The sequence below is a fragment of the Heterodontus francisci genome, chromosome 6 (genome assembly GCF_036365525.1).
Source record: "Heterodontus francisci isolate sHetFra1 chromosome 6, sHetFra1.hap1, whole genome shotgun sequence".
NCBI lineage: Eukaryota > Metazoa > Chordata > Chondrichthyes > Heterodontiformes > Heterodontidae > Heterodontus > Heterodontus francisci.
Window position 1 is genome coordinate 40,935,718 of NC_090376.1, and position 26,457 is coordinate 40,962,174.

General features: G+C 42.5%; 1 protein-coding gene across 2 annotated transcripts in view; it reads right to left on the bottom strand.

Annotated features, from left to right (window-relative positions):
• Positions 1 to 26,457, bottom strand: part of b3glcta (beta 3-glucosyltransferase a) — a 281,226-nt gene that overhangs the window by 111,454 nt on the left and 143,315 nt on the right. For both annotated transcript variants that reach the window (XM_068032825.1, XM_068032824.1), the window contains exons 6-9: positions 21,785 to 21,893; positions 21,151 to 21,287; positions 16,078 to 16,141; positions 4,681 to 4,812 (exon numbers count right to left, since the gene is read on the bottom strand). In XM_068032825.1, coding sequence (XP_067888926.1) covers positions 4,681 to 4,812; positions 16,078 to 16,141; positions 21,151 to 21,287; positions 21,785 to 21,893 — 442 coding nt within the window. The remainder of the gene's footprint in view (positions 1 to 4,680; positions 4,813 to 16,077; positions 16,142 to 21,150; positions 21,288 to 21,784; positions 21,894 to 26,457) is intronic.

The following is a 26,457-nucleotide window of genomic DNA, read 5'->3' on the forward strand; positions in this document are numbered from 1 at the left end:
ACCTCTCATCCTTCTTCGCTCCAATGAGAAAAGCCCTAGCTCCCTCAACCTTTCTTCGTAGGACATGCCCTCCAGTCCAGGCAGCATCCTGGTAAATCTCCTCTGCACCCTCTCTAAAGCTTCCACATCCTTCCTATAATGAGGCGACCAGAACTGAACACAATATTCCAAGTGTGGTCGAACCTGGGCCTTATAGAGCTGCAGCATAACCTCGCGGCTCTTAAACTCAATCCCCCTGTTAATGAAAGCCAACACACCATACGCATTCTTAACAACCCTATTAACTTGGGTGGCAACTTTGAGCGATCTATGGACATGGACCCCAAGATCCCTCTGTTCCTCCACACTACCAAGAATCCTGTCTTTAAGCCTGTATTCCGCATTCAAATTCGACCTTCCAAAATGAATCACTTCACACTTTTCCAGGTTGAACTCCATCTGCCACTTCTCAGCCCAGCTCTGCATCCTGTCAATGTCCCGTTGCAACCTACAACAGCCTTCCACACTATCCACAACTCCAGCAACCTTCGTGTCATCGGCAAACTTGCTAACCCAGCCTTCCACTTCCTCATCCAAGTCATTTATAAAAATCACAAAGAGTAGAGGTCCCAGAACAGATCCTTGTGGAACACCACTGGTCACCGAGCTCCATGCTGAATACTTTCCATCTACTACCACCCTCTGACTTCTATGGGCCAGCCAATTTTGTATCCAGACAGCCAACTTTCCCTGTATCCCATGCCTCCTTACTTTCTGAATGAGCCTACCATGGGGAACCTTATCAAGCGCCTTGCTAAAATCCATATACACCACATCCACTGCTCTTCCTTCATCAATGCGTTTTGTCACATCTTCGACGAATTCAATAAGGCTTGTGAGGCATGACCTGCCCCTCACAAAGCCATGCTGACTGTCTCTAATCAAACCATGCTTTTCCAAATAATCATAAATCCTGTCTCTCAGAATCCTCTCCAATAATTTGCCCACTACTGACGTAGGACTGACTGGTCTATAATTCCCAGGGTTATCCCTATTCCCTTTCTTGAACAAGGGAACAACATTTGCCACCCTCCAGTCATCCGGTACTACTCCAGTGGACAGTGAAGACGCAAAGATCATCGCCAAAGGAGCAGCAATCTCTTCCCTCGCTTCCCGTAATATCCTTGGGTATATCCCGTCTGGCCCCGGGGACTTATCTATCCTCATATCATTCAAAATTTCCAGCACATCCTCCCTCTTAACCTCAACCTGTTCGAGCATATCAGCCTGTTCCACGCTGTCCTCACAAATGACCAGGTTCCTCTCACTAGTGAATACTGAAGCAAAGTATTCATTTAGGACCTCCCCTACCTCCTCCGACTCCAGCGCAAGTTCCCTCCACTATCCCTGATCGGCCCTACCCTCACTCTGGCCATCCTCTTGTTCCTCACATAAGTGTAGAACGCCTTGGGATTTTCCTTAATCCTACCCACCAAGACTTTTTCATGTCCCTTTCTAGCTCTCCTAAGTCCATTCTTCAGTTCCTTCCTGGCTACCTTGTAACCCTCTGGAGCCCTGTCTGATCCTTGCTTCCTCAACCTTAAGTAAGCTTCCTTCTTCCTCTTGACTAGCTGTTCCACATCTCTTGTCATCCAAGGTTCCTTCACCCTACCATCCTTTCCCTGCCTCATCGGGACAAACCTATCCAGCAGTCGCAGCATGTGCTCCCTAAACAACCTCCACATTTCTGTCGTGCATTTCCCTGAGAACATCTGTCCCCAATTTATGCTCCCCAGTTCCTGCCTAATAGCATTGTAATTCCCCCTCCCCCAATTAAATATTTTCCCATCCCGTCTGCTCCTGTCCCTCTCCATGACTATAGTAAAGGTCAGGGAGTTGTGATCACTATCACCAAAATGCTCTCCCACCGAGAGATCTGCCACCTGGCCTGGTTCGTTGCCAAGCACCAAGTCCAACATAGTCTCCCCTCTAGTCAGCCTATCTACATATTGAGTCAGGAAACCTTCCTGGACACACCTGACAAAAACTGCTCCATCCAAACTATTTGCACTAAGGAGGTTCCAATCAATTGTAGGGAAGTTGAAGTCACCCATGACAACAACCCTGTTACTTCTGCACATTTCGAAAATCTGCCTCCCAATCTGTTCCTCCATGTCTCTGCTGCTATTGGGGGGTCTATAGAAAGCTCCCAACAAAGTGACTGCTCCTTTCCTGTTTCTGACTTCCACCCATAATGACTCAGTAGACAAACCCTCCTCGAGACCTCCCTTTCTGCAGCTGTGATACTATCCCTGATTAACAATGCCACTCCCCCACCTCTTTTACCTCCCTCCCTATTCCTTTTGAAACATCTAAACCCCGGAACATCCAACATCCATTCCTGCCCCTGTGATATCCACGTCTCCGTAATGGCCACAACATCGTAGCTCCAAGTACTGATCCATGCTCTAAGTTCATCACCCTTATTCCTGACACTTCTTGAGTCACTTCTTGACTCCCTTGTAGATAAAAACTCCGTCTTGCTCAGCCTTGAATATACTCCATGACCCAACCTCCACTGCTCTCTGAGATAGAGAATTCCAAAGATTAAGAACCCATTGAGGGGGGAAATTCCTCTTCCTCCTCATCTCTATCTTAAATGGGAGACTCCTTATTTTGAAACTGTGCCCCAGAGTTCCAGATTCTCCCATGAGGGGAAACATCCTCTCAGCATCTACCCTGTCAAGCCCCCTCAGAATCTTATATGTTTCAATAAGATCATCTCTTATTCTTCTAAACTCTAATGAGTATAGGCCCAACCTGCTCAACCTTTACAAGACAGTTAGAGTCTAAGTGTAAAGAAGTCTTGTTGCAATTATATAGGACTATGCCTGGAATATTGTTTACGGTTTTAGCCTCCTTTCCTAAGGAAGGATTTACTCGCCTCAGGTGGGATGCAACGAAGGTTCACCAATTTGAGTCCTGGAATGGGACGGGTATCCTATGAGGAGAAATGGAGTAAAATGGGCCTATATTCACTGCAGTTTAGAAGTATGAGAGGTGATCTTATTGAAATGTATAAATTAGAGGGCCTGACAGGATAGATACTGAAAGGCTGTTATCCCTGGCAGAAGAGTCTAGAACTAGGGGTCATAGTCGCAGGATAAGTGGTCAATCATTTAGAACTGAGATGAAGAGAAATTTCTTCACTCAGAGGGTTTGAATCTTTGGAATTCTTATCTCAGAGGGCTGTGGATGCTCAGTTGTTGAGTATATTCAAGTCTGAGAGTGATAGATCTTTGGTCACTAAGGGAATCAAGGGATATGGGGATAAGTCAGGAATGTGGAGTTGAGGTAGAGATTAGCCACAATCTTATTGAATAGCGGAGCAGGCTTGTGGGGCCTTAAGGCCTGTTCCTGCTTCTATTTCTTATGTTCTTAAGAGGAATGGACATCATTTCTACAGATGGAGGCTCACCACTCTGACATTTCAGAAGGCTAACATCATGCTCCCGGAGAAGGGTGAGGCAATCAGTTCATCCATGCCAACTCATAAGGACAAAGCCTTAGAAATTCTAGAAACACTGCTAACTACAAGTAGAAAGATTTTAATCAATTCACTATACTCTTATTTTAATCAACCAGTAACATTATTCTCTCCACTGCTGAAATGAAGAGGTGCATCTAAACATTTCCTCTGTTCAGGATATAAGCCGAGGTCAATTTCAAGTATTACCTAAAATAATTTGAATGGAGAATGGCTCAAAGAATTAGAGCTTTTGTCACCGGGGATCCAAGAGAAATTTCTACAGTTTTGAAATTTTTGAGAAGGCAGATGATGAAAAATTGTTTCCAATGGCTGTTAAATTGATAACAAGGTAGCAGAGATTCTGGATTATCATTAGAACACAAAGGAGGAAGTTTTTTTTATCTAGATCGGGAGTGTAAAATCCTGTTCTCGCTAAAATGCTAGCGAGCAACTGGAGCATCCTACAGCTATTCTTTCAGCTAACTCAGACTGGAGATCAGTATGCCACTATCCTGATCTGTCGGGCAGTTACTCATGGCATTAACTCATTGAGAAAATTGAAGGACATAATGGACATGGCTGAAAAAACAGAACCACTCTGGGAGTGAGATGCTGCTAATGCTTCCATGTAGGGTTTGGTGAATAATCTATTCAAAATCATTTCAACAAACACCAAATAGGGGATAGCACAGAAGTAGGTACCAAATAAAAACTAACCATGAACTGATGTAATACAGATACACTTGGATTTGTCTGAATAAATTTGCAAGGAATTTATTCAGAATGGGAAAGCCAGTATGGCCAATAGATGTAAGAACAGTACCCATGTTTTAGCATGGAAAACTTAAGTAATCCAAACCCAAGTTTCAAAATTAAGATAAGGAAATGCTGTACAATCCCTCGTGACCTTTTTCTTGATCTGATTATTGGTGCCAAGTAACAATGATAAACAGCACTCTCCAAGATGTGTTTAATAGCAGAATATCTACAGCTTTGTGAAGGCGTTAATGCCTCCTGAAAAATGCCACTCAGATGCACCAAAGTCAGTTACCAGTATATGGTAGAGAAGAAAATGTTTGACGGAATTTATAAAATCAGTCAATTTGTGAACTGTTCAATCATTCATAAAGGGTTCCTTTTCAACAATAGATATATAATAGAAAATTACTCACACAAAATGGAAGGTAGGTATGAAATGTAGTTGCACAGTTGGTTGCTTCAGGTGAGGTTTCATCTTCCGTGCAGAATTCCTTTACTGGGGTCAGCTGAGGACCATTAGATTTTTGCGATATAAAGAGAGCAATCTGAAAACACAGATATTTCTGTTAATTTTGGTTTCAATTTATGTTGGTTCAAGCAATCTAAAGAAATCACATCACAAAATTAAAAACATTTGATATATACACACTGGAGACACTCAGTCCTTAATTCAGCACCAATTTGTATTGCAGTCCTGAGGTCTTTACTAATTTGGCAGGAATTGCAGGCTTAATCAAGAATTCTTTAGGGAAGTTCCAGGTGCAGACATAGCCTTCAGTTCACTGTATACAAAACCCAGCACAATTTATAAATAAGTTGGAACACATGGCAGAGATGAACAATTGATTTCATAATCTAAATGTTAGTGAAAGCCTTGATCAAAATTCCCCGTGAAAGAAAATCTATTATTTCAAATGTTCCTTCTCCACATGGAATAACTCAATTCCCTGTCTTGCTAGGCCCCTCTTTAACCAGTGCCACACACCACTTCCTGACTGAAAAAGCAGGCAGGAGACCTGACAGATGCAACCATTACCTGGGATGGTCAGGGTTTCTCTGCCAATATTTAGTGTTAAAAATTAGAGTGGAAGAGATAGTAGTGTTCAAATAGTTGGCTTTTATAGCAAATCACTGTTCCTGCCTGTGATTGCCTGGAGACAGCTGGCTGGCTGCAGCAGTACTCTTTCAAAAGAAAATGTAAAACCGTTTAAGAATGCACATCTTCTCAATGTCTGTTCTTCACTGCTGGCTATATACTGCACTTACAAACACGAACCTCCATGCAGAGTATCATGCTGATTACCTGGGCAGTAATAAAGTTAAAGAAGCATTAAAGGGGATATGCACAGGGCATAAGTGTTGGTGGGGCTTGTGTCCCTATCACTGTTTGGTTAGTGGTTGCACCTAAACCAATTTAAACTTCTAAAAAGATTATTCTTGAAATAAGTATAATTGGGTACTAACCACATGATTAAAAAACTATGTGAAACACCACACAGTGTTACTATGTTAAGATACTTTACCACACGATAATTATGGAAAGGAAGTTCATTTCAGGCCACCTTAATCCATTCTCCTGTTGAAGCAGCCAACTGCTTCTTAAATGATAGCAAGGCTTTTGACTTCTCTACCTGGAAGTTTATGCTTATTCCATATGTTGATCACTCTTTACGTAAATAAGAATTTCTTGATAGTAGTGTTAAAATTACTTCTTACTACTTTAAAGCTGGTTCTAGTTCCACTCCCGCAGTTTAATTTAAAGTTTATATTCTGTTTAATTTTTTTCTATACCCTTGACAATATTATCTCCACCTTGTGGTAGAATTTCTGTGAGGTTTCTCCCAAACACAAGCTGTAACTTCAGCAGCGAGTCCAAAGAAAACTCTCATTTTACTTTCCTTGATATATAAGCCTACATTAATGACATACGTGTAGTTATGTAAAAGGTTATAACTGATTTAGGGCAAGTTATTGGAAGTATTTTAAAGCCGAAAAATGTAAAAAGCAGGGTTTAAGAGTGGACATACGAACATCGTAGAGTCGACAGAGAATGAATGACCAATGTGAATAAGAGACCGAAAGGAGGATCTGTGGGTCACATTGTAGACAGTTGGATAGAAAGACAATTTAACCTTATGTGTCAATGCAACTTAGCAGATTTCTGGCCGAACTCGGCCATGACTCGTACTGTCTTATTTCTTGCTTTTTGTACCAAAATACATAATGTACCTTCAAATTAAACAAACTTACAAGTAACAGAACTTCTATTTCAAAATAAACACACATCACTATAATGAAACCCAATTCTTATTTACCTTTGTTTTAGTTGATTGTGGGATTTAGTTGAGCAGATTCTTTAATCACCTCCTGTATTCAAAATATTACAGTAACATGCAGGGAAGTTTCGCACCTTTCTAATCCCTCACCCACCCCATTGTTAACATTTATTGCCAAGACAGCAATGCTAATTCCTAGTAAGGGACTCTTGATAGTGTTAGAATTAAATTATTATTTTTCATGCATTGCTGACAACTATCAATGATTTCAACTGCACATATTATGAGCTTTATGATATATATTAAAACATTGTTATCAACTAATTAATCAACTAGTTAAGATAAATTCCATGGACAGGGGAAGGCTGGGTGGGTGGGCAGAATGGCTACCTGCCTGCAAGTGGTGGATAAGTTCATTAAAAGGCCAATTAAGGCCATGCATCGAAGGCTGACTGGAACTTTCCAGTCGGCTTGTGGGCCCCCCACGGTAGCACGGCAGGTGTGGCCATTTTTTAATGCAAAAGTTTTAAAAGTCCTGAGAAGTTGCCACAAGAAGGAGGTGCCCTCTCTCACTTACCTGCAATGGCAGGCTGAAGCTCCTTCCATGCTGGAGGGCCTCCTATTGGCAGTCCAGCTTTGAGAGCCCGCCCACCAGCCTTAATTGGATGGCGAGCCTGCCCTCTGGCCACTAACTGGTGAATTCAGGCAAAATCGATATCGGTGACTACTCCCGACACAATGTGGGATCAGGACTGACATTTGGCCACAACGCCAGGGTCCTGACCCAAAGTGCAAAGTCCAGCCCCATGTGTTTTATGGATAATTGTCAAAATTAGCACTGTGAATATTTCAAGCAGGGCTGGACCACTAATAAATTCAGAATACATGTAGGGAACATTTGTATGACCATATGGATGCATGTAATTGTGGCATATGCATAACAAATGGAATACACTATCCATTAATTATACACAACAATTGAATTCTATTAAAGGTATAGTTCATTTTACAAAGATATGGGAACAGTGGCGTAGTGGTAATTTTACCAGACTAGTAATTCAGAGGCTTCGACGAATGCTTTGGCGACATGAGTTCAAATCCCACCATGGCACGTGAGGGAACTTAAATTAAATATATTAGTAAATCTGGAATAAAAAGCTAGTATCAATAGTGGTGACCTTGAAACTACCGGATTGTTGTTAAAAACCCATCTGGTTCATGAATGTCCTTCAGGGAAGGAAATCTGCTGCCCATTATTGGTCTGACCTACATGTGACTCCAAACCAATAGCCCTGTGAAATGGCTTAGCAAGCCACTCAGTTGCATCAAAGCCATTACAGAAAAGTCGGAAAAGCATAAAACCAGACGAACTACCCATCATCGACGTAGGCACCAGAAACGACAAAAGCACACTCTGCCTAGTAGACTCTGCAAAGTCCTCCTCAATAACATCCGGGGACTTGCTCTAAAATTGGGACAGCTGTCCCACAGACTAGTCAAGCAACAGCCTGATATAATAATATTCACCAAATCATACCTTGCAGCCAATGTCCCACACTCCTCCATCACCATAGACTCAGAACAGATCCCGCAGCTCGAAACTAGCCATCCAAGAGGCACTGTGGGCCATCAGCAGCAGCAGAATTCTGTAACCTTATGGTCTGGCATATCCCTCACTCTATCATTACCATCAAGCCAAGGGACCAATCCTGGCTCAATGAGGAGTGCAGCAGTGCATGCCAGGAGCAGTATCAAGCATACCTAAAAATGATGTGCCAACCTGGTGAAGCCACAACACAGGACTACTTGCATACTAAACAGCGTCGCAGCATGCTATAGAGCAAAGCAATCCCACAACCAACTGATCAGATCAAAGCTCTGCAGTCCTGCCACATCTAGTCGCGAATGGTGGCGGACAATTAAACAGCTAACAAGAGGAGGAGGCTCCAAGAACATCTACATCTTCAATGATGGCAAACTGTTCTTTGTTTGTTCTTTGTTGCTGGGTCAAAATCCTGGAACTCCCTTCCTAACAGCACTGTGGATATCCCTACCCCACATGGACTGCAGCAGTTCAAGAAGGCAGCTCATCACCACCTTCTCAAGGGCAATTAGGGATGGGCAATAAATGCTGGCTTAGCCAGCGACACCCACATCCCATGAATGAAAAAAAAAATCATCTTAGGCCCCAGGACATTGCTGCAGGAGTTCCTCAGGGTACTGTCACATGCACAACCATTTTCAGCTGTTTTATCAATAGTCTTCCCTCCATCGTAAGGTCAGAAATGGGCATGTTTGCTAATGATTGCATAGTGTTCAGTACCATTCGTAATTCCTCAGATACTGAAGCTGTCCATGCCAATATCCAGCAAGACGTGGACAACATTCAGGCTTGAGCCGATAAGTGGCAAGTAACATTTGTGCCACACAAGTGCCAGGCAATGACCATCTCCAACAAGAGAGAATCTAACCATCTCTCCTTGACATTCAATGGCATTACCATCGCTGAATCCCCCACCATCAACATCCTTGGAGTTACCATTCAACAGAAACTTAACTGCATGAGTCATATAAATACTGTGGCTACAAGAGCAGGTCAGAGGCTGGGAATTCTGCAGCAAGTAACTCACTTTATGACTCCCCAAAGCCTGTCCACCATCTACAAGGCATAAGGCAGGAGTGTGATGGAATACTCTCCACTTGCCTGGATCACTATCGAGGACAAAGCAGCCCACTTTATCAGCATCCCATCCAACATTCACTCCCTCTACCACTGGCGCACAGTGGCAGCAGTGTGTACAATCTACAAGATGCACTGCAGCAACTCGTCAAATCGACAGCACCTTCTAAACCTGCAACCTCTCCCACCTAGGAGAACAAGGGCAGCAGACACATGGGAACACCATCACCTGAAAGTTCCCCTTCAAACCACACACCATGCTGACTTGGAACTTTATCGCTGTTCTGTCACTGTCGCTGGGTCAAAAACCTGGAACTCTCTTCCAATAGAATTGTGGGTGTATCCACACCACATGGACTGCAGCGGTCTAAAAAGGCGGCTCACCGCCACCTTCTCAAGGACAATTAGAGACAGACAACAAATGCTGACCTTGCCAGCGACACTCACATCCCAGGAACAAATAAAAAAAATGACACGCTTGGATAGATTTTGTTATTGTGCCATTGATGATAATTCTTCCAGCCACAGTTTGTCTGATAGTTCAGGTGAGACTCATCCTGGGCCAACAAAAAGCTCCAGCCTGCTCGAGCCCCCCATTCACCCGAGGATGGCTCCCATTCCCACATCCCCTCCCCGACCTGCTGGCTGGCTCAGAGTTGACGCTAGCCAATTTTACCACTCTCCCAGAACCAGCAAGCTTCGGTGGATCACCAACTTGCCACCTACAGCTTGTCAGCACCGTTCTAATGTGGCTCAGGCCTCAAAATGGCTCAGCCAACTTCACATTCTTTTTGGGCGGTACTTTAATATTGCCCTCTTTCTTTTCTGAACACTATATCCCCAAACGTTATACTCATTTCCACCCTCTTGATTTAGATGGATTTATAATATTGTCACTACATAGTAGTTCCTCGCTGTCACAACAGTCTCCAGTACAAGCATCTTATTTCTAATCTGTCTTTCATTTGTGTATATACATTTTGTTATAGATTTTACTCCGCTCACGTTCCCCCAGTGACTGCTTATCCCCTATTTCTAGTCTCCATTTCGTTTGTCACTCGCTCTCTCTCTCTGTCTGGGCATCTGTATCCATACCTATCTACAGCCTGCCAGACTGAACATTGAGTTCAATAATTTCAGAGCACAACGGGCCCCCCATTTTACTTTTATTTTTAGTTATTTTTTCTTTTTTTACATTTTTTTGTATGTTTATTTTCTTTCATCTTAGTTTGTTCAGTTTGCTTACCCACTGTTTTTTTCATGTTTGCACTTGCTGCTGTTCAATCTTCAATCCGTTAACACCCTATCTGTACTAATGCTTTGTCTTTCAACACACTATTAACATATTGTTTGCCTTTGCTCCATGACCTTCTGGTCAGCTAATCTGTGGCCTTGTCCAATCTACACCTTCTCCTTTGTTATCTCTTGCCCCATCCCCGCTTTACTGGCTTATAACCTTTGACATTTCTAATATTTGCCTGTTCCGAAGAAGGGTCACTGACCCGAAACGTTAACTCTGCTTCTCTCTCCACAGATGCTGCCAGACCTGCTGAATATTTCCAGCAGTTCTTGTTTTTATTACCTATCTGTTCATTGCCTTTTACCTTACAACCCATCCCATCAGGATTAGGGTTGATGACTCTGGTTGGACATATTTCTGGAGATTTCATCAGATGCCTCAAACTGCCCTGCCCCCATATTCCGGTAACTGCCTGCCGAATATGTCCATCCGCATGGTACACCACTTTCCTACACCTATTGGAAAGTGAACAGACTCTTCATTACACAATTGGACAATTCTTCAATCAATCAACAGCCTTTCTTCCCCATGCCAGATATTTTTATAACTAATTCAAAAAATGTTGAATGTATTTTATTTAAATCAATTTTTAATACCCCTATGATTTTTCTCCTGGGTTGCTCACACTGAAGTCCTGGAAATTAGTCTTTAATTTCTGGAGATATTGTGACAATCCTGGAGACTTGGCAATGCTAACTAGGATCCCGTTTCCTCTCCCCCACAACTTGAAACATTTTCTGTGTTTATTTTTGCTTCTGAATAGTACACAGAGAAAAAAAGAGTAAATTCATTTCTGAACCATGTACAGTTTACGTTACCAGTCTGTGACCTCATATTTAACAGCCTCAGCTCCCAGCCTTCACAACCCCAAGTCTAGACTGCTTTTCTTTGGCCAACTGCAACCGTTTCCATACTCTCAGGTAGTGCATTCCAGATCCTAATCACTCACTACATGAAAAGGTTTTCCTCATGTCTCCATTGCCACTTTTGCCAATTACCCTAAATCTGTGCCCTCTTGTTCTTGATCCTTCCACCAGTGGAAGCAGTTTCTCCCTATCTACTCTGTCCAGAACCCTCATGATTTTGAATACCTCTATCAAATCTCTTCTTGACCTTCTCTTCTCCAAGGAAAACAGTCCCAGCTTCTCCAATCTATCCACAAAACTGAAGTTCCTCATCCCTGGAACCATTCTCGTGAATCTGTTCTGCACCCTTTCTAATACTTTCACATCTTTTCTAAAGTGTGATGCCCAGAACTGGACACAATTCTCCAGTTGTGGCCAAACCAGTGTTTTATACAAGTTTAACATAATTTCCTTGCTTTTATACTCAATGCCCCTATTAATAAAGCCTAGGATGCTGTATGCTTTATTAACCACTCTCTCAACCTGTCCTGCCACCTTCAATGAATTATACACCCATGTCCCTCTGCTCCTGAACCCCCTTTAGAATTGTACCCTTTATTTTATATTGTCTCTCCATGTCCTTCCTACCGAAATGAATCACTTTACACATATTGGGTGACACAAAGAAAGAAGAATGGTCAGTTCATGTGTGTGTTTATTGCGTAATTGCGTACTGCTCGGACATCTTATCTCATTAACATAATATATGAATACATCACACAAGCAATGCTATTTTTCAAAGTATCTCCTACTCCATTCTTTTGGAGTTTCCCTCTCTGCAAGGAACAGCTTTGGTGGCATCTGCTCTAGGACTATTTGCAGATAGGTCCATTGGGAATGTTGCAGGCTAGTATTTGGGCTGGGTGGGGAAAACAATAAAAAACAGAAACTAACCTACCAACTGGGCAATAATAATCTGATGGTGGATATCTAATACAGGAAGCGCACCAGGCACCTAATCCCTCTATCATCTGACACTGAGGCCTGAGGCAGAGATCCTAGGTGTGGTGGAGGGAGAGAGGAGTCATTTATACTGAAACACTTTCCTGCTACTTCAGGTTTTGACCTGAGTCACTCAGTACACACTCACCCCAATACACAGCTCAGTGGCATGTCATTGTCAAACATTAAGTAATCATCCAATAACTGCAACGAGGTTGGGTATTGCATTCGCCTTACTTCAAAATGTTAACTTGTCTGTTGCTGCAACCATTGAACATCAATTAATTATTTTTGGTGGGTGACTGTGGAGAAAATGAAGGAATAATTGCACTGATTTACTATGTTACTATAAACCCTTGCTGTACAGCGAGACTATTACAAATATTTTTATAAACTTTTCCCCCCATTCAGTTACAGCTCATAAAATCTTTGTGGTAAATTATCCCATGCAAAAATAATCACATTTGAACAATTTGTTTCTGGAATTGATGCGTTAGAGTATTTCAGCACTCATTTAAGAAATAGGAACATTAACGTGGTCTTCAATCAAATAGCAAAATTGCCATTAACAAATTGGCAACCCATTTTACACAATTAAGTCAAAGGAAGAGAAAATTGGGCAGGGTATAAAACGGCTATCAATTCACGATTGCCCTTCTGGCACTTTCACCGCAGGCCAAGTTCACTGTATTTTTTCCATTTCTAATGAGGAAACATTTTCCCATTAATCGCTTTTCTTTCCAGACTCTAAGTCTTCACAAAAAGGTGGATTTAAGGAAAGAACCAAAATATCATTGAAATGGTCAAACTGTGACAAAATCTATTTTAAAATAATATAGTGAAAAGGAAAAATTACAAATTTACACTCACAACACAGAGTTTCACCTGCGAGGAACACACATTGGGAATTTAGGTTGGTCAGCAGGCTCTGCAGGCCCTTCTAATGGACAGAATATCCTGCAAACCTTATGCCGGAATACCCAATATGTGCTCCCAGCAGATGAAGCTCTCCACCATGAGTGTAAATTTGTAAAATGTATCTTACATGGATTATGAGAATGAAATGAGAATAGACATAATGTTGAATTGCCTTTTTTAAAAATTTGTATTACATTCAGTTTGAAATCATATCAGATTTAATGATGGCCACTATCATGATTTTGAAGTTACTGTATGCTAATTACAACAGAAGGGCTGTTGTTAATCATCAATGTTCAGTAAGAGGGAATAGCCCTGAACATGCTGACAGACTGCACATTCACCGAGGAGAGGGACATGACGGATGTTGAGGTTAGGGACAGATGTTTTATTACTCTAGGTCAAGTCGGCATAAGGAGGGAGGAAGTGTTGGGTATTCTAAAAGGCATTAAGGTGGACAAGTCCCCAGGTCGGGATGGGATCTATCCCAGGTTACTGAGGGAAGCGAGAGAGGAAATAGCTGGGACCTTAACAGATATCTTTGCAGCATCCTTAAACACGGGTGAGGTCCCGGAGGACTGGAGAATTGCTAATGTTGTCCCCTTGTTTAAGAAGGGTAGCTGGGATAATTATAGACCGGTGAGCCTGATGTCAGTGGTAGGGAAGCTGCTGGAGAAGATACTGAGGGATAGGATCTATTCCCATTTGGAAGAAAATGGGCTTATCAGTGATAGGCAACATTTGTGCAGGGAAGGTCATGTCTTACCAACTTAATAGAATTCTTTGAGGAAGTGACAAAGTTGATTGATGAGGGAAGGGCTGTAGATGTCATATACATGGACTTCAGTAAGGCGTTTGATAAGGTTCCCCATGGTAGGCTGATGGAGAAAGTGAAGTCGCATGGGATCCAGGGTGTACTAGCTAGATGGATAAAGAACTGGCTGGGCAACAGGAGACAGAGAGTAGCAGTGGAAGGGAGTTTCTCAAAATGGAGACATGTGACCAGCGGTGTTCCACAGGGATCCGTGCTGGGACCACTGTTGTTTGTGATACACATAAATGATTTGGAGGAAAGTATAGGTGGTCTGATTAGCAAGTTTGCAGATGACACTAAGATTGGTGGAGTAGCAGATAGTGAAGGGGACTGTCAGAGAATACAGCAAAATATAAATAGATTGGAGAGTTGGGCAGAGAAATGGCAGATGGAGTTCAATCAGGGTAAATGCGAGGTGATACATTTTGGAAGATCCAATTCAAGAGTGAACTATACAGTAAATGGAAAAGTTCTGGGGAAAATTGATGTACAGAGAGATTTGGGTGTTCAGGTCCATTATTCCCTGAAGGTGGCAACGCAGGTCAATAGAGTGGTCAAGAAGGCATACGGCATGCTTTCCTTCATCGGACGGGGTATTGAGTACAAGAGTTGGCAGGTCATGTTACAGTTGTATAGGACTTTGGTTCGGCCACATTTGGAATACTGCATGCAGTTCTGGTCGCCACATTACCAAAAGGATGTGGATGCTTTGGAGAGGGTGCAGAGGAGGTTCACCAGGATGTTGCCTGGTATGGAGGGCGCTAGCTATGAAGAGAGGTTGAGTAGATTAGGATTATTTTCATTAGAAAGGCGGAGGTTGAGGGGGGACCTGATTGAGGTGTACAAAATCATGAGAGGTATAGACAGGGTGGATAGCAAGAAGCTTTTTCCCCAGAGTGGGGGATTCAAATACTAGGGGTCACGAGTTCAAACTGAGAGGGGAAAAGTTTAGGGGGGATATGCGTGCAAAGTTCTTTACGCAGAGGGTGGTGGGTGCCTGGAACGCGTTGCCAGCGGAGGTGGTAGATGCGAACACGATAGCGTCTTTTAAGATGTATCTAGATAGATACATGAATGGGCAGGAAGCAAAGAGATACAGACCCTTCGAAAATAGGCGACATGTTTAGGTAGAGGATCTGGATCGGCGCAGGCTTGGAGGGCCGAAGGGCCTGTTCCCGTGCTGTAATTTTCTTTGTTCTTTGTTCAAATGGTATTAAGATACAGATCTCAAAACTGGCATCTCATTGAACACTTTAATGACCCATATCAAACAGAGTCTTGCTGTATGTTTCACAGACTCATTACTTGAACAGAGAGCAACTGACAGTCACTGTACTTAGCAAATCCATAACTTTAAACGAGATATATTGAGGCTTACTGTCCATCACACTGGCTTAGATATAACAGAAAAACATTGAGACCATTAGCCGACAGAGACAGAATGAGAACCATTATATGTCATATGGACTCATACATCTAACCAAGAGTGATTAAGGCTTACTGCACATTATACATTAATACCTGTAACAGAGAGTAGGAAGAGAGATGAGGATCACTGTACATTACCTTGACTCACAGTTAATTCACTAGGATTGAAACACATATCACTAGCAGGAAGTTTGAAGCTCAGTGTAAATCATTGAGATTCATAACAAAAGAAGAGATTCAATGGGTTGGGTTGAGGTTTCATGTATTCATTTCACATAGGACCTTGCCAGTTGGTAGAGAAGGAGGATTTTTTACCCCTGATGTTGTGATTTTTTTGATCTATGTTGTCTTAAGCAGCATTTTAATTTGTTTTATATCAAACATTATCATTTTTAAAGGAAATTACACCACACAGGTATGTGTGCAGGTATGAAGAAAGTTGAAAATAATTAAAACTATTTATTAATTACTTTAGTACATGGAAAAGCTTTAAAGATTATCAATAATTTGTAGCAATTTACTAAAAACAATCTTAACCATCACATACCTCATGTTTCAAGTCTATAGTAAAATCTGCAAAAGGTTTTTCAATCTTCAATTGTTTTGCAAGTCTGTTAGTGTAACAGATGTGAAGAAAAGTTAATTTAGCATAAAACTGCTTGAGATACAATATATCCTTGAGACATAGTTAACTTTAGTGTATTATATCATCCCTGATAAGTGCCAAATTAAATAATTTTTGCAAAGGATCAGATGAAGATGCCATAGCCAAAGTTAAAGGTACACTAAACCCTTCAAACACAAACTCAAAATATAGTTTGTAACCTTTTGTTATCTGGTGAAACTTTAAATTAAATTGGCAGCAGTATTATCTCTTGATCAGAAATCATGGCCAAGAAAAGAAAAATCAATACTTTTCTTGGACCACAATAGCCAGATTTTAGGAAATCAAGAGTGATGGCAAGCACCCCTGACTCACAGATCACCTGATTTTCTGCCCATTAAAATCAATGGCTGGAAAATAATGTGGACAGTGAAATTAGGGGTGCTAACTTAATACACCTAAATTCTTGATAGTCATTCATGGCACGCAAAACTCTGCATTAGGTGCCCTAAATCGTTTAATATATAGACGGGGCTTTTTGCAGTCCTGCATCCAGTGAGTTATGTATTTAGGGACCTTATTTATAAAAAGAGATTCCTTGACTTGCTTGGCGCCATTATCACCACTGGCACCAAAGTCCACCCAACACCTGGTCAATGTTACCACACAAAGTCAGGAAAAACTTTGATTTTAAAAACTGACACAACAAAAAGATTTCTCATGTAATTCACATGAGATGGCAGCTTTGGTGAACACAATTAATTGAGATTTACAAGCGGGGCCATACAAAACTATATATTGAGTTTGTCAGCAATCGTTAAAGGTTTATCAAGTTACCACAATGATGCCAACCCCATCATAAGCTATCTAAACTTTCATGAGTGTGGCCCAAATGCCATAATATAATAAATGCACACAATAACATACTACAGCTACTGAAATTAATGTTAACCCACATCGTGTTTATGAATGAGATGAATGCTGTTGAAATCCAAAATGCCAGGAACAGCCATTTTGAATTTCAGCAGAAACATGCTACTTTTGAAGAAACTATCTGAATATCTGAATGCATTCGAAACAAAACAGATGAACTGATATCACAAACAGAAATAAATAAGTACGATCTGATAGCCAGTAGAGAGACATGGCTGCAGGATGACATATTGAAAGATACATGACATTTAGGAAGGACAGGAAGCTAGGAAAAGGTGGAGGGGTAGCTCTGTTAATTAATGATGGTATTAGCACATTAGCGAGGGATGACCTAAGTTCAGGAAACCAGGATGTAGAAGCGGTTTGGGTAGAGATGAGAAATGATAAAGGCAAGAAGTCACTTGTGGGAGTGGTGTACAGGCCCCCTCACAGTAACCACATAGGGTATAAAGGAAGAAATAATGGGTGCTTGTCAGAAAGGTACGGAGACAATCATAGGGGATTTTAATCTAAATATAGACTGGAAAAATCAGATGGGCAAAGGTAGCCTAGATGAGGAGTTCATAGAATGTTTTCAGGATAGTTTCTTAGAATAGCACATTCTGGAGCCAACCAGAGAGCAGGCTATACTAAACCTGTTATTATGCACCGAGATAGGATTAATTAATGACCCCGTAGTGAAGGCGCCTCTTGGCAGCAGCGATCATAATATGATTGAATTTTACATTCAGTTTGAGGGAGAAAAGAATGGGTTTAAGACTCGTATTTTAAACTTAAATAAGGGCGATTATGAGGGCATGAAAGCAGAGCTAGCTAAAGAGAACTGGCATATTAGGTGAAGGGATAGGTCAATAGAGATGTAATGGCAGACATTTAAGGGGATATTTCAGAATCCACAGAATAGATACATTCCAACGAGAAGGAAAAATTCCAAGGGGAGGACTTACCATCCGTGGTTAACTAAAAAAAGTTAATGATAAATTCCAAACTCAAAGAAAAAGCATATAATTGCGCAAAGATGGGTGGTAGGTCAGAAGATTGGACAGAATATAAAAAAACAGCAAAGAATGACTAAAAGATTAAGAAGGAGGGAAAAATTAGAGTATGAGAGAAAGCTAGTTAGAAATATAAAAACAGATAGTAAGAGTTTCTATAGATATTTTAAAAAGAGTTAACAAAGTCAGTGTTGGTCTTATAAAAAGTGAGTCTGGGGAATTAATAAGGGAAAATATGGAAATTACAGGTGAATTGAACAAATATTTTGCATCGGTCTTCACTATAGAGAATACAAGTAACATCCCAGAAATAGCTGTAAATCAGGAAATGGAAGGGAGGGAGGAACTCAAGAAAATTACAATTACCAGGGAAGTGGTACTGAGCAAATTGTTGGAGCTGAGGGCTGACAACTCACTGGATTCTGATGGACCTCATCCTAGGGTCTTAAAAGAAGTGGCTAGTGAAATAGTTGATGCGTTTGTTTTGATTTTCCAAAATTCCCTAGATTCAGGGAAGGTTCCATTAGATTGCAAAATAGCAAATGTAACTCCTTTATTGAAAAAGGGAGACAGAAAGCAGGAAACTACAGGCCAGTTAGCTTAACATCTGTCATAGGGAAAATGTTCGAAGCTATTATTAAAGATGTTACAGCAGGACACTTAGAAAAATTCAAGGCAATCAGACAGAGTCAACATGGTTTTGTGAAAAGGAAATCATGTTTAACCAATTTATTGGCGTTCTTTGAAGAAGTAACACATGCTGTGGATAAAGGGGAATCAGTGGATGTACTGTACTTAGATTTCCAGAAGGCATTTGATAAGGTGCCACATCAAAGGTTATTGTTAAAACAAAAGCTCATGGTATAGGGGGCAACATATTGGCAAAGATAGGAACATAGGAACACAGGAAGATAGGAACAGGAGTAGGCCATTCAGCCCCTCAAGTCTGTCCCGTCATTCAATGAGATCATGGCTGATCTGCGGCCTAACTCCATATACCTCCATATAGAAGATTGGCTAGCTGACAGGAAACAGAGAGTTGGCATAAATCGGTCATTTTCTGATTGGCAAGATGTAACGGGGCCTCAGCTTTTTACAATTTATATAAATGACTTGGATAAAGGAATGAAGGTATGGTTGCTAAATTTGTTGATGACACAAAGATAGGTAGGAATGTAAGTTGTGAAGAGGACATGAGGAGGCTACATACAAAGGGATATAGATAGTTCCTTCACTGTCACTGGATCAATATCCTGGAGCTCCCTTCCAAACAGCACTGTGGGTCCACCTACCTCACATGGACTGCAGCGGTTCAAGAAGGCGGCTCACCACCATCTTTTCAAGGGCAATTAGGGATGGGCAATAAATTCTGGCCTAGCCAGCGGTGCCCACATCCCGTGAATGAATTTAAAAAATACAGGTTAAGTGAGTGGGCAAAGATCTGGCAAATGGAGTATAATGTGAAATAGTCCATTTTGGCAGGAAGAATAAAAAAGAAACATATTATCTAAATGGTGAGAGACTGCAGAGCTCTGAGATACAGAGGGATCTGGGTGTCTTAGTGCATGAATCACAAAAGGTTATTATGTAGGTACAGCAAGTAATTAGGAAAGCTAAAAGAATGCTATCGTTTATTGCGAGGGGAATTGAATACAAAAGTAGGGAGGTAATGTTTCAGTTATATAGGGTATTGGTGAGACCACATCTGGAGTACAGTACTGATCTCCTAATTTAAGGACGGATGTAAATGCGTTGGATGCAGTTCAGAGAAGGTTTAATAGACTAATACTTGGAATGGGTGGGCTATCTTATGAAGAAAGGTTGGACAGGCTAGGCTTGTATCCGCTGGAGTTTAGAAGAATAAGAGGTGACTTGATTGAAGCATATAAGAATCTGAGGGGTCTTGACAGGGTGAATGCAGAAAGGATGTTTCCTCTTGTGGGAGAAACTAGAACTAGGTGTCACTGTTTAAAAATAAGGGGTCGCCCATTTAAGACAGAGATGAGGAAAAAAAATTTCTCTCAGAGGGTAGAGAGTCTTTGGAACTCTTCCTCAAAAGGCGGTGTAAGCAGAGTCTTTGAATATGCTTAAGGCAGAGGTAGGTAGATTCTTGATAAGCATGGGGGTGAAAGGTTACTGGGGGTAGGTGGGAATGTGGAGTTGAGATTACAATCAGATCAGCCATGATCTTGTTGAAGGATGGAGCAGGCTCGAGGGGCTGAGTGCCCCATTCCTGCTCCTAATTCGTATGTTCGTATACCTGTGGTGTGGAAAGACACTATAATCTTTGATTAATCATGCTACAGGATTTTTAAATTATTCACATGATGGCCACAAATGGTTGATGATTGACAAGCTGCAACATAACATATTTAGCAAGGTGAAGTGGAGAAGTAAAAAACATGGGCTGTATTTTTAGGTCCCGAGGCAGGCTGGTGCCGATATTTGTACCGCCGGCCAGCGTGCTAACTCCACCCTGTCTCCAGACCATTTTTCTGTAGGCAGGATGGGAGGGTGGCAGGGCTTCCCACCTCAAGCAGCGGGCAGCCAATTAAGCTCAGTAAGGGCCTATTAAGGCCGACTATCATAGGCTGACCGGAATTTTCCTGTCGCTCTCCAGGCCCCTCTCCACAATGGTGGCCTGGCTGCTCAAGACACTTCTTTATAGAAAACTTTAAAAAGTTGGAGTGAGGGTACCTCCATCTTGGGTCATACTCTCCCTCACTTACCTGAAATAGCAGTCTGCTGCTACTTCAATGCTGGAGGCCTATGAACCCTCCAGCTTCAACAGCATGACCACCATCCTTAATTGGACAACGAGCCTGTTCTCTGGATATTAATAGGCCAATTCGGGGAAAATCACAACCGGGTGAGTGTTCCCCACACAGTGCAGGCTTCTGACCCCCCACTTGAGTCCTGAAGCCCACAGGGAAAATCCTGCCCCATAGCAGCTTAACTGTAACCTTGCTGTAATTACATTCCCAACACAATGCTGATATTGCAGAACTAGAAATGGTCAGGATTTACCGCAAATTAAAAAATTATTCTGTATCATCTTAAGTTAATTATAAGCTAATCAGTCACCTACCTGTTGACAAGTGGAATGCTCAAGGCCCAGCCAGCAGCAAAATCTGGATATTTAAAAACCACTGGATCTTCAGCAAAAGCATAATGGTGAATAATTGTAGATTGCTCATCATATAGAGCCTTTCCTAAGAACCACTCCTATAACAGATATATTACATATATTATATATGGTTTAAAATAAAGGGAGTATCTTGCTCCAGTGAGTGTTTTAGATGACAGCCTGAATAAAGAACTTGTCTGAAAAAACAATACTGGTTAATAATGCACTATTTTATAAATTTGTATCAACTGCTGAGGTTAATTAGAAAAGATTGCTACCATATTTGCATATTTATTCTGTCAGATAGGTTTGTGGTGAAAAGGTTAGCAAAACAATCAAGTCTAAACCACATCAGATGAATATTGTATTTTGTCTGTAATTATAAAAGTGCACTTTGGTGAGATTAAATGTACAGAAATAGTTCATGTGATCTTCCCAAATCAAACACATTAGACAAGGGAAATGTATGATAAACGTGGATTAATTATATGTGCCAGCTTCTAAGATCAAGTACAAATTGTTAAATTAAAAAACACATTGTACAAGGGACAATAGTAATCACTAAACTCTCTGTATTTCTCATTCACAGGAATACCTTTGTTTTGTCATATCTACTAATGACCTCCAACAGCTTTGGAACTTGTATCCTTGTTTGTTCTTCACAAAAGAAAATCCAGGATTTCTTGCCATAAGTAGTTGAAAGGCTAATGAGAAATAAAAGCAGTATTAACATCAGAATAATTCCCTGCTACTAAAACTAAATTACAGACATTATTAGACAGATCTCTCATTAGGTTCCAAAGCTTTCTCAGCCAACGGAATCCTGACCAGCAAATCACTTCTTCCAGTCATTGAAGCACTTTCTTAATTATTCCCATGAATCAGGTGGCCACCCAATGCTCCCAGAAGACAGAAGGGCCTGGCTTTTGCAGTGAACAAATGGTGTTCACAGTTCATTGCAATTACACTTGCCCAGAGACATTCTGAGGGCTTTTACACTGCAATCTGCAGCCATCAGTGAGTCAAAACAGTGCATCACCCTCGAAAGGGGATCTGGTACCTGTGTGAACAGAGCAAACAACAATATGTCTCCTCAATCCATCAGATTGAAGAATCCTCACTGAGACACGCAAGTTACAAAATTTGGTTGCGTAGCACGGCTGTCATTTTGAGTGCAAAATGGCATCAGTGTTCAAATGCGATATTCTGGTGTGGACTGTGCAGGAGAGGTCATCAGCGTGGGTGCTGGAAACATGAGCCGGAAGTATGTAGAGTAGGCAGATTGTGACATCAGTCACTGTGTAATGCTCATTTGCCTCTAGTCGTGCCATTTTCAACCTAAATGCTATAGCTAATGCCTTCTCTTAACCTTGCACAGCTGAACATGATTTCAGCAGTAGATGGACCCTCCACCAGCGCTAGTTAAATAAATGAAAAATAGACCTAACTACCATCAGGTCAGCTGCTGATTGATTTCTACTGACTGCTGCTGAGTTAGTAGAAGTGTTTGGAGTTTTGTACTGCTATTTAAAATTGCTGAAGCCTACAGGGTGGAGCATGACACGTGGTGAAGGCCTTGGTATTCACTTCAAGGGTTCGGCTCAGTCCATTGCTCATTCCAATAAGAACATATGAAAATAGAAATAGAAGCTAGCACAGACAATTTGAGCCTGCTCCACCATTCAACAGATCATGGCTCATCTTCTACCTCAATTCCACCTTCCTGCGCTATCCCCATATCCCTTAATACGTAAACATTTATGGGCCACTGTCTTGAATGCACTCAAAAACTGAGCATCCACAGCTCTCTAGGGTAGAGAATTCCAAAGATTTGCAACCATTTGAGTGAAGAAATTTCTCCTCATCTCAGTTCTAAATTTTTTGGTCCCTTAGTCTGCGACTGTGAGCTTGTGTTTTAGATTTCCCCAGCCAGGGGAAACCCACTTAAGAATTTTATATATTTCAATTAGATCATCCCATTCTTCTAATCTCCAGAGTATAAAGGCCTAGTCTACTCAATCTCAGTTCATAGAACAACCCCTCATCCCAGGAATCTGTCTACTGAAACTTTGTTGCGCTCCCTCTATGGCATGTATGTCCTTCCTTAGGTTAGAAGAGCAAAACATCACACAGTACTCTAGGTGTGGACTCACCAATGCTTGTATAATTGCAGTAAGATTTCTTTACTCATATACTCCAGTCCCTTTGTAAGAAAAGCTAACATATCATTTGTCTTCCTAATGGTTTGCTGCACCTGCATGCTAACTTTCTGTGATTCATGTATAAGGACACCCAGGTCCCTCTGAATGCAAACATTTCCCAGTCTTTCATTATTCAAAAAATATTCTGCTTGTTTTAGTCTTCCTACCAAAGTGGCTAACTTCACACTTCGCCACATTGTATTCTATCTGTCAAGTTCTTGCCCACTCACCCAAATGTCCATATCCCTCTACAGCCTTTTTGCATCCTCCTCACTTACATTCCTGCCTATCTTCATATCGTTGCCAACTTGAATATCTTACACTCAGTCCCCTCATCTAAGTCACAAATATAGATTATAAATAGCTGAGGTACATACTGATCCTTGCAACCTCCCTAGTTACAGCCTGTCAACCTGAAAATCTCCTACTTATCCATTTATCAATCTGCAAAGTTACCTAATCAGACAATAATTAAACTCAAAATGGCTTTGAGGTATAAAATCCTGGAAAGTGTTTTCTCAGAAGAAGCCTAGGGGTCAAGTATCTATTGCTCCTAACAAATGATGTATGGTGGTGGACGGCACCTCCGTGTCCAACAGCCCAAATACTCCCACAGCCAGGCAGACTCCAGGGACTGTTGCAGGTGGGGGACGAAAATACTGGCACTGGCCAGCGTGCCAATCTCCTGATGCCGTTCCCAGCACCAGAGTGGGAGGGGAGTACGGCATTGAGATCCTGCCTGATACATTAACACCGGCAGTTAACATTGTTAAACAGCTCACTGAGAGGTCATTAAGGGGCATGTTCTGATTTTGACAGGGGCACACGGGCTGCACATTTTGTTTGGGGCAGACCAGGTGAATGGAGGCAGACACACGGCGGGGAGCCTGTCATGGCTGGCCCAGAGAATTAGATGGGCCCCATGAAAGGGTGAATTGTGCAGAGGGGGAGTTGACCTTTGGCATACAGGTGCCATTGGGTCAGCACGGGTTGTGGGGAGAGTGGGCAGTAAGCTCTCTGGCAGTGCAGGGGATTGTCATCCTCCTGGCATCGCCGTTCCATAAGAGGACGTGGTAAGGCAGTTGAACACAATTGGGGGTTTACCCAAGGAAGGCAGCAACTGACAATGGGGGCATAACTCACAGATACTGGGTTTAATGGCGATAAGGAGCAACACCCTCTGAAGGAAGGGCAGAGACCCAGGCATCAGGAGGGCAGAGAAGGGGGACGAGGGCAGGAAGGACGCAGAGGCCATACCCTTAGCACAGCATCTACCGGCAAAGAAGTACCTTGAGATGACCAAGTACCAGTGCCGCAGGAGACTGGGACTCTCCAGGTAAATGGTCACTGAAGATCTCACACCTCACAGCACTGCTTACAAAATCCAGCCAGTAACCATTAAAGTCACTGTGGCCTTGAACTTCTTTGCTTCTGGCTCCTTCCAGGAATCAGCTGCAGATCTGAGTGGCATCTCACAAATGGCGGCACACACTGCATCTCGCAGGTCACTGATGCCCTATTGTCTACAGCTGGTCAGCATATTCAATTACAGGCGGACACGGCCTCAGAGAACAGTGGATTTGACCTCCATCGCTGGATTCCCCAGGTGCAGGGCATCATCATTTGCACCTATGGGGCCATCAAAGGCATCCAGATTCATCAACAGGAAGGACATCCGCTCTCTCAATGTAACGTTCAGCTGGTCTGCAAACATGAGGGCTTCCACTACGCATACGCTCGGTTTCCTGGCTGCTGTATTGACTCCTTCATCCTCCGTCAATCCAGGCTGCTGCAGCTCTTCACCCCACCCTCCCAAACTCTGTAGTTAGATTCGAGGGAACGAGGGACATTCATTGAAGAGATGGCTACTCACCCCTCTATGAGAGCCTGAGACAGAGGCACAGAGGCTATATAATCAAAGCCATCTGCTCACTAAGACAAATACCGAGCAGGCCAAGATGCTTCTGAGGATGCGGTTCCGGTGCCTGGACCAGTTGGTGGTGCTCTGCAGTACCCTCCTGCAGAGGTCTCGCTCATTGTGATGCTCTGCTGTGCTCTCCATAACATGGCCCTCCAGACAGGCACAAACCCTGAAGAGGGTGAGGGCCTGGAAGGACACAGCTCATCAAGAAAGAAGAGGTGCACGACATGGAAGGGGAGGGGGTGAGGAGATGGAGGAGGAAGATGCAGCACACTGAGGTGCCTCGGCTGCACAGGCTGGGCCTGGCGCAGGTCTCGAGGTTCTTGTCAGAATGCCATTAATGTCACAGATCATCTGATTCAGGCTAGTTTCCAGTGAGTCCCTCTGACCCAGGATAAACGACATGGTTGGAACTCACTCTGAGCTGCCTGTGCTAACTCTTCTATTGAAGACACAACCTGGAACATGCAACTTCTTGTCGCCAATGAAGGATGCACATCTGCCCAGATGTTTCACCTTCACTGTAGTAGTGCCATTTTCTCCATTAATAAATGAAGCTCGTAGGTCTCGTTTCAGGTGTCAATATTTACATGGTGCTCATAAAGACAAACAGTGCACAGTTATGGGTAGAAAATGCTCCAGTGACCCACTCAGCGCTCTGCTCAATGCAGTGGTCTATGCTCTTGGCCACCTCGACATGGTGCTAACCTTGTGGTCTCGGAGGAGGAGGAGGCAGCCTGTTCGCTAGTTTCTGCCTGCAGCTGAGATGTACGTGGCGGTCATTCTTGTCATGGAGGTGGCAGTAGGGGCTCTTCCAGAAGCTGCTACATTGCAGGGGCAGCCTCTGTCACTGGGCCCTGCTGCACAGATGCTCCTGCCCGACACAGGGGCCAAGGAAGCTGACAATGATGATGGCGGCGCATGAGAGGTGGCCCCCTCATCTTCATTGGTGACTGCCTCAGTCCTTGACTGACACTCTGGATGGCTGGAGGGGATCACCAGCCGGGGTGCAACTGGCATCCCCTCCAAACATCCCTGTGCCATCAGCAATAAGGCTACATAGTGTGGCATGCATCCTGTGAACGTCAGTGCATATTTCCTGTATGTACTCCAAGTGCTGTGCATATGGCTCTCCATGAGTTTGGC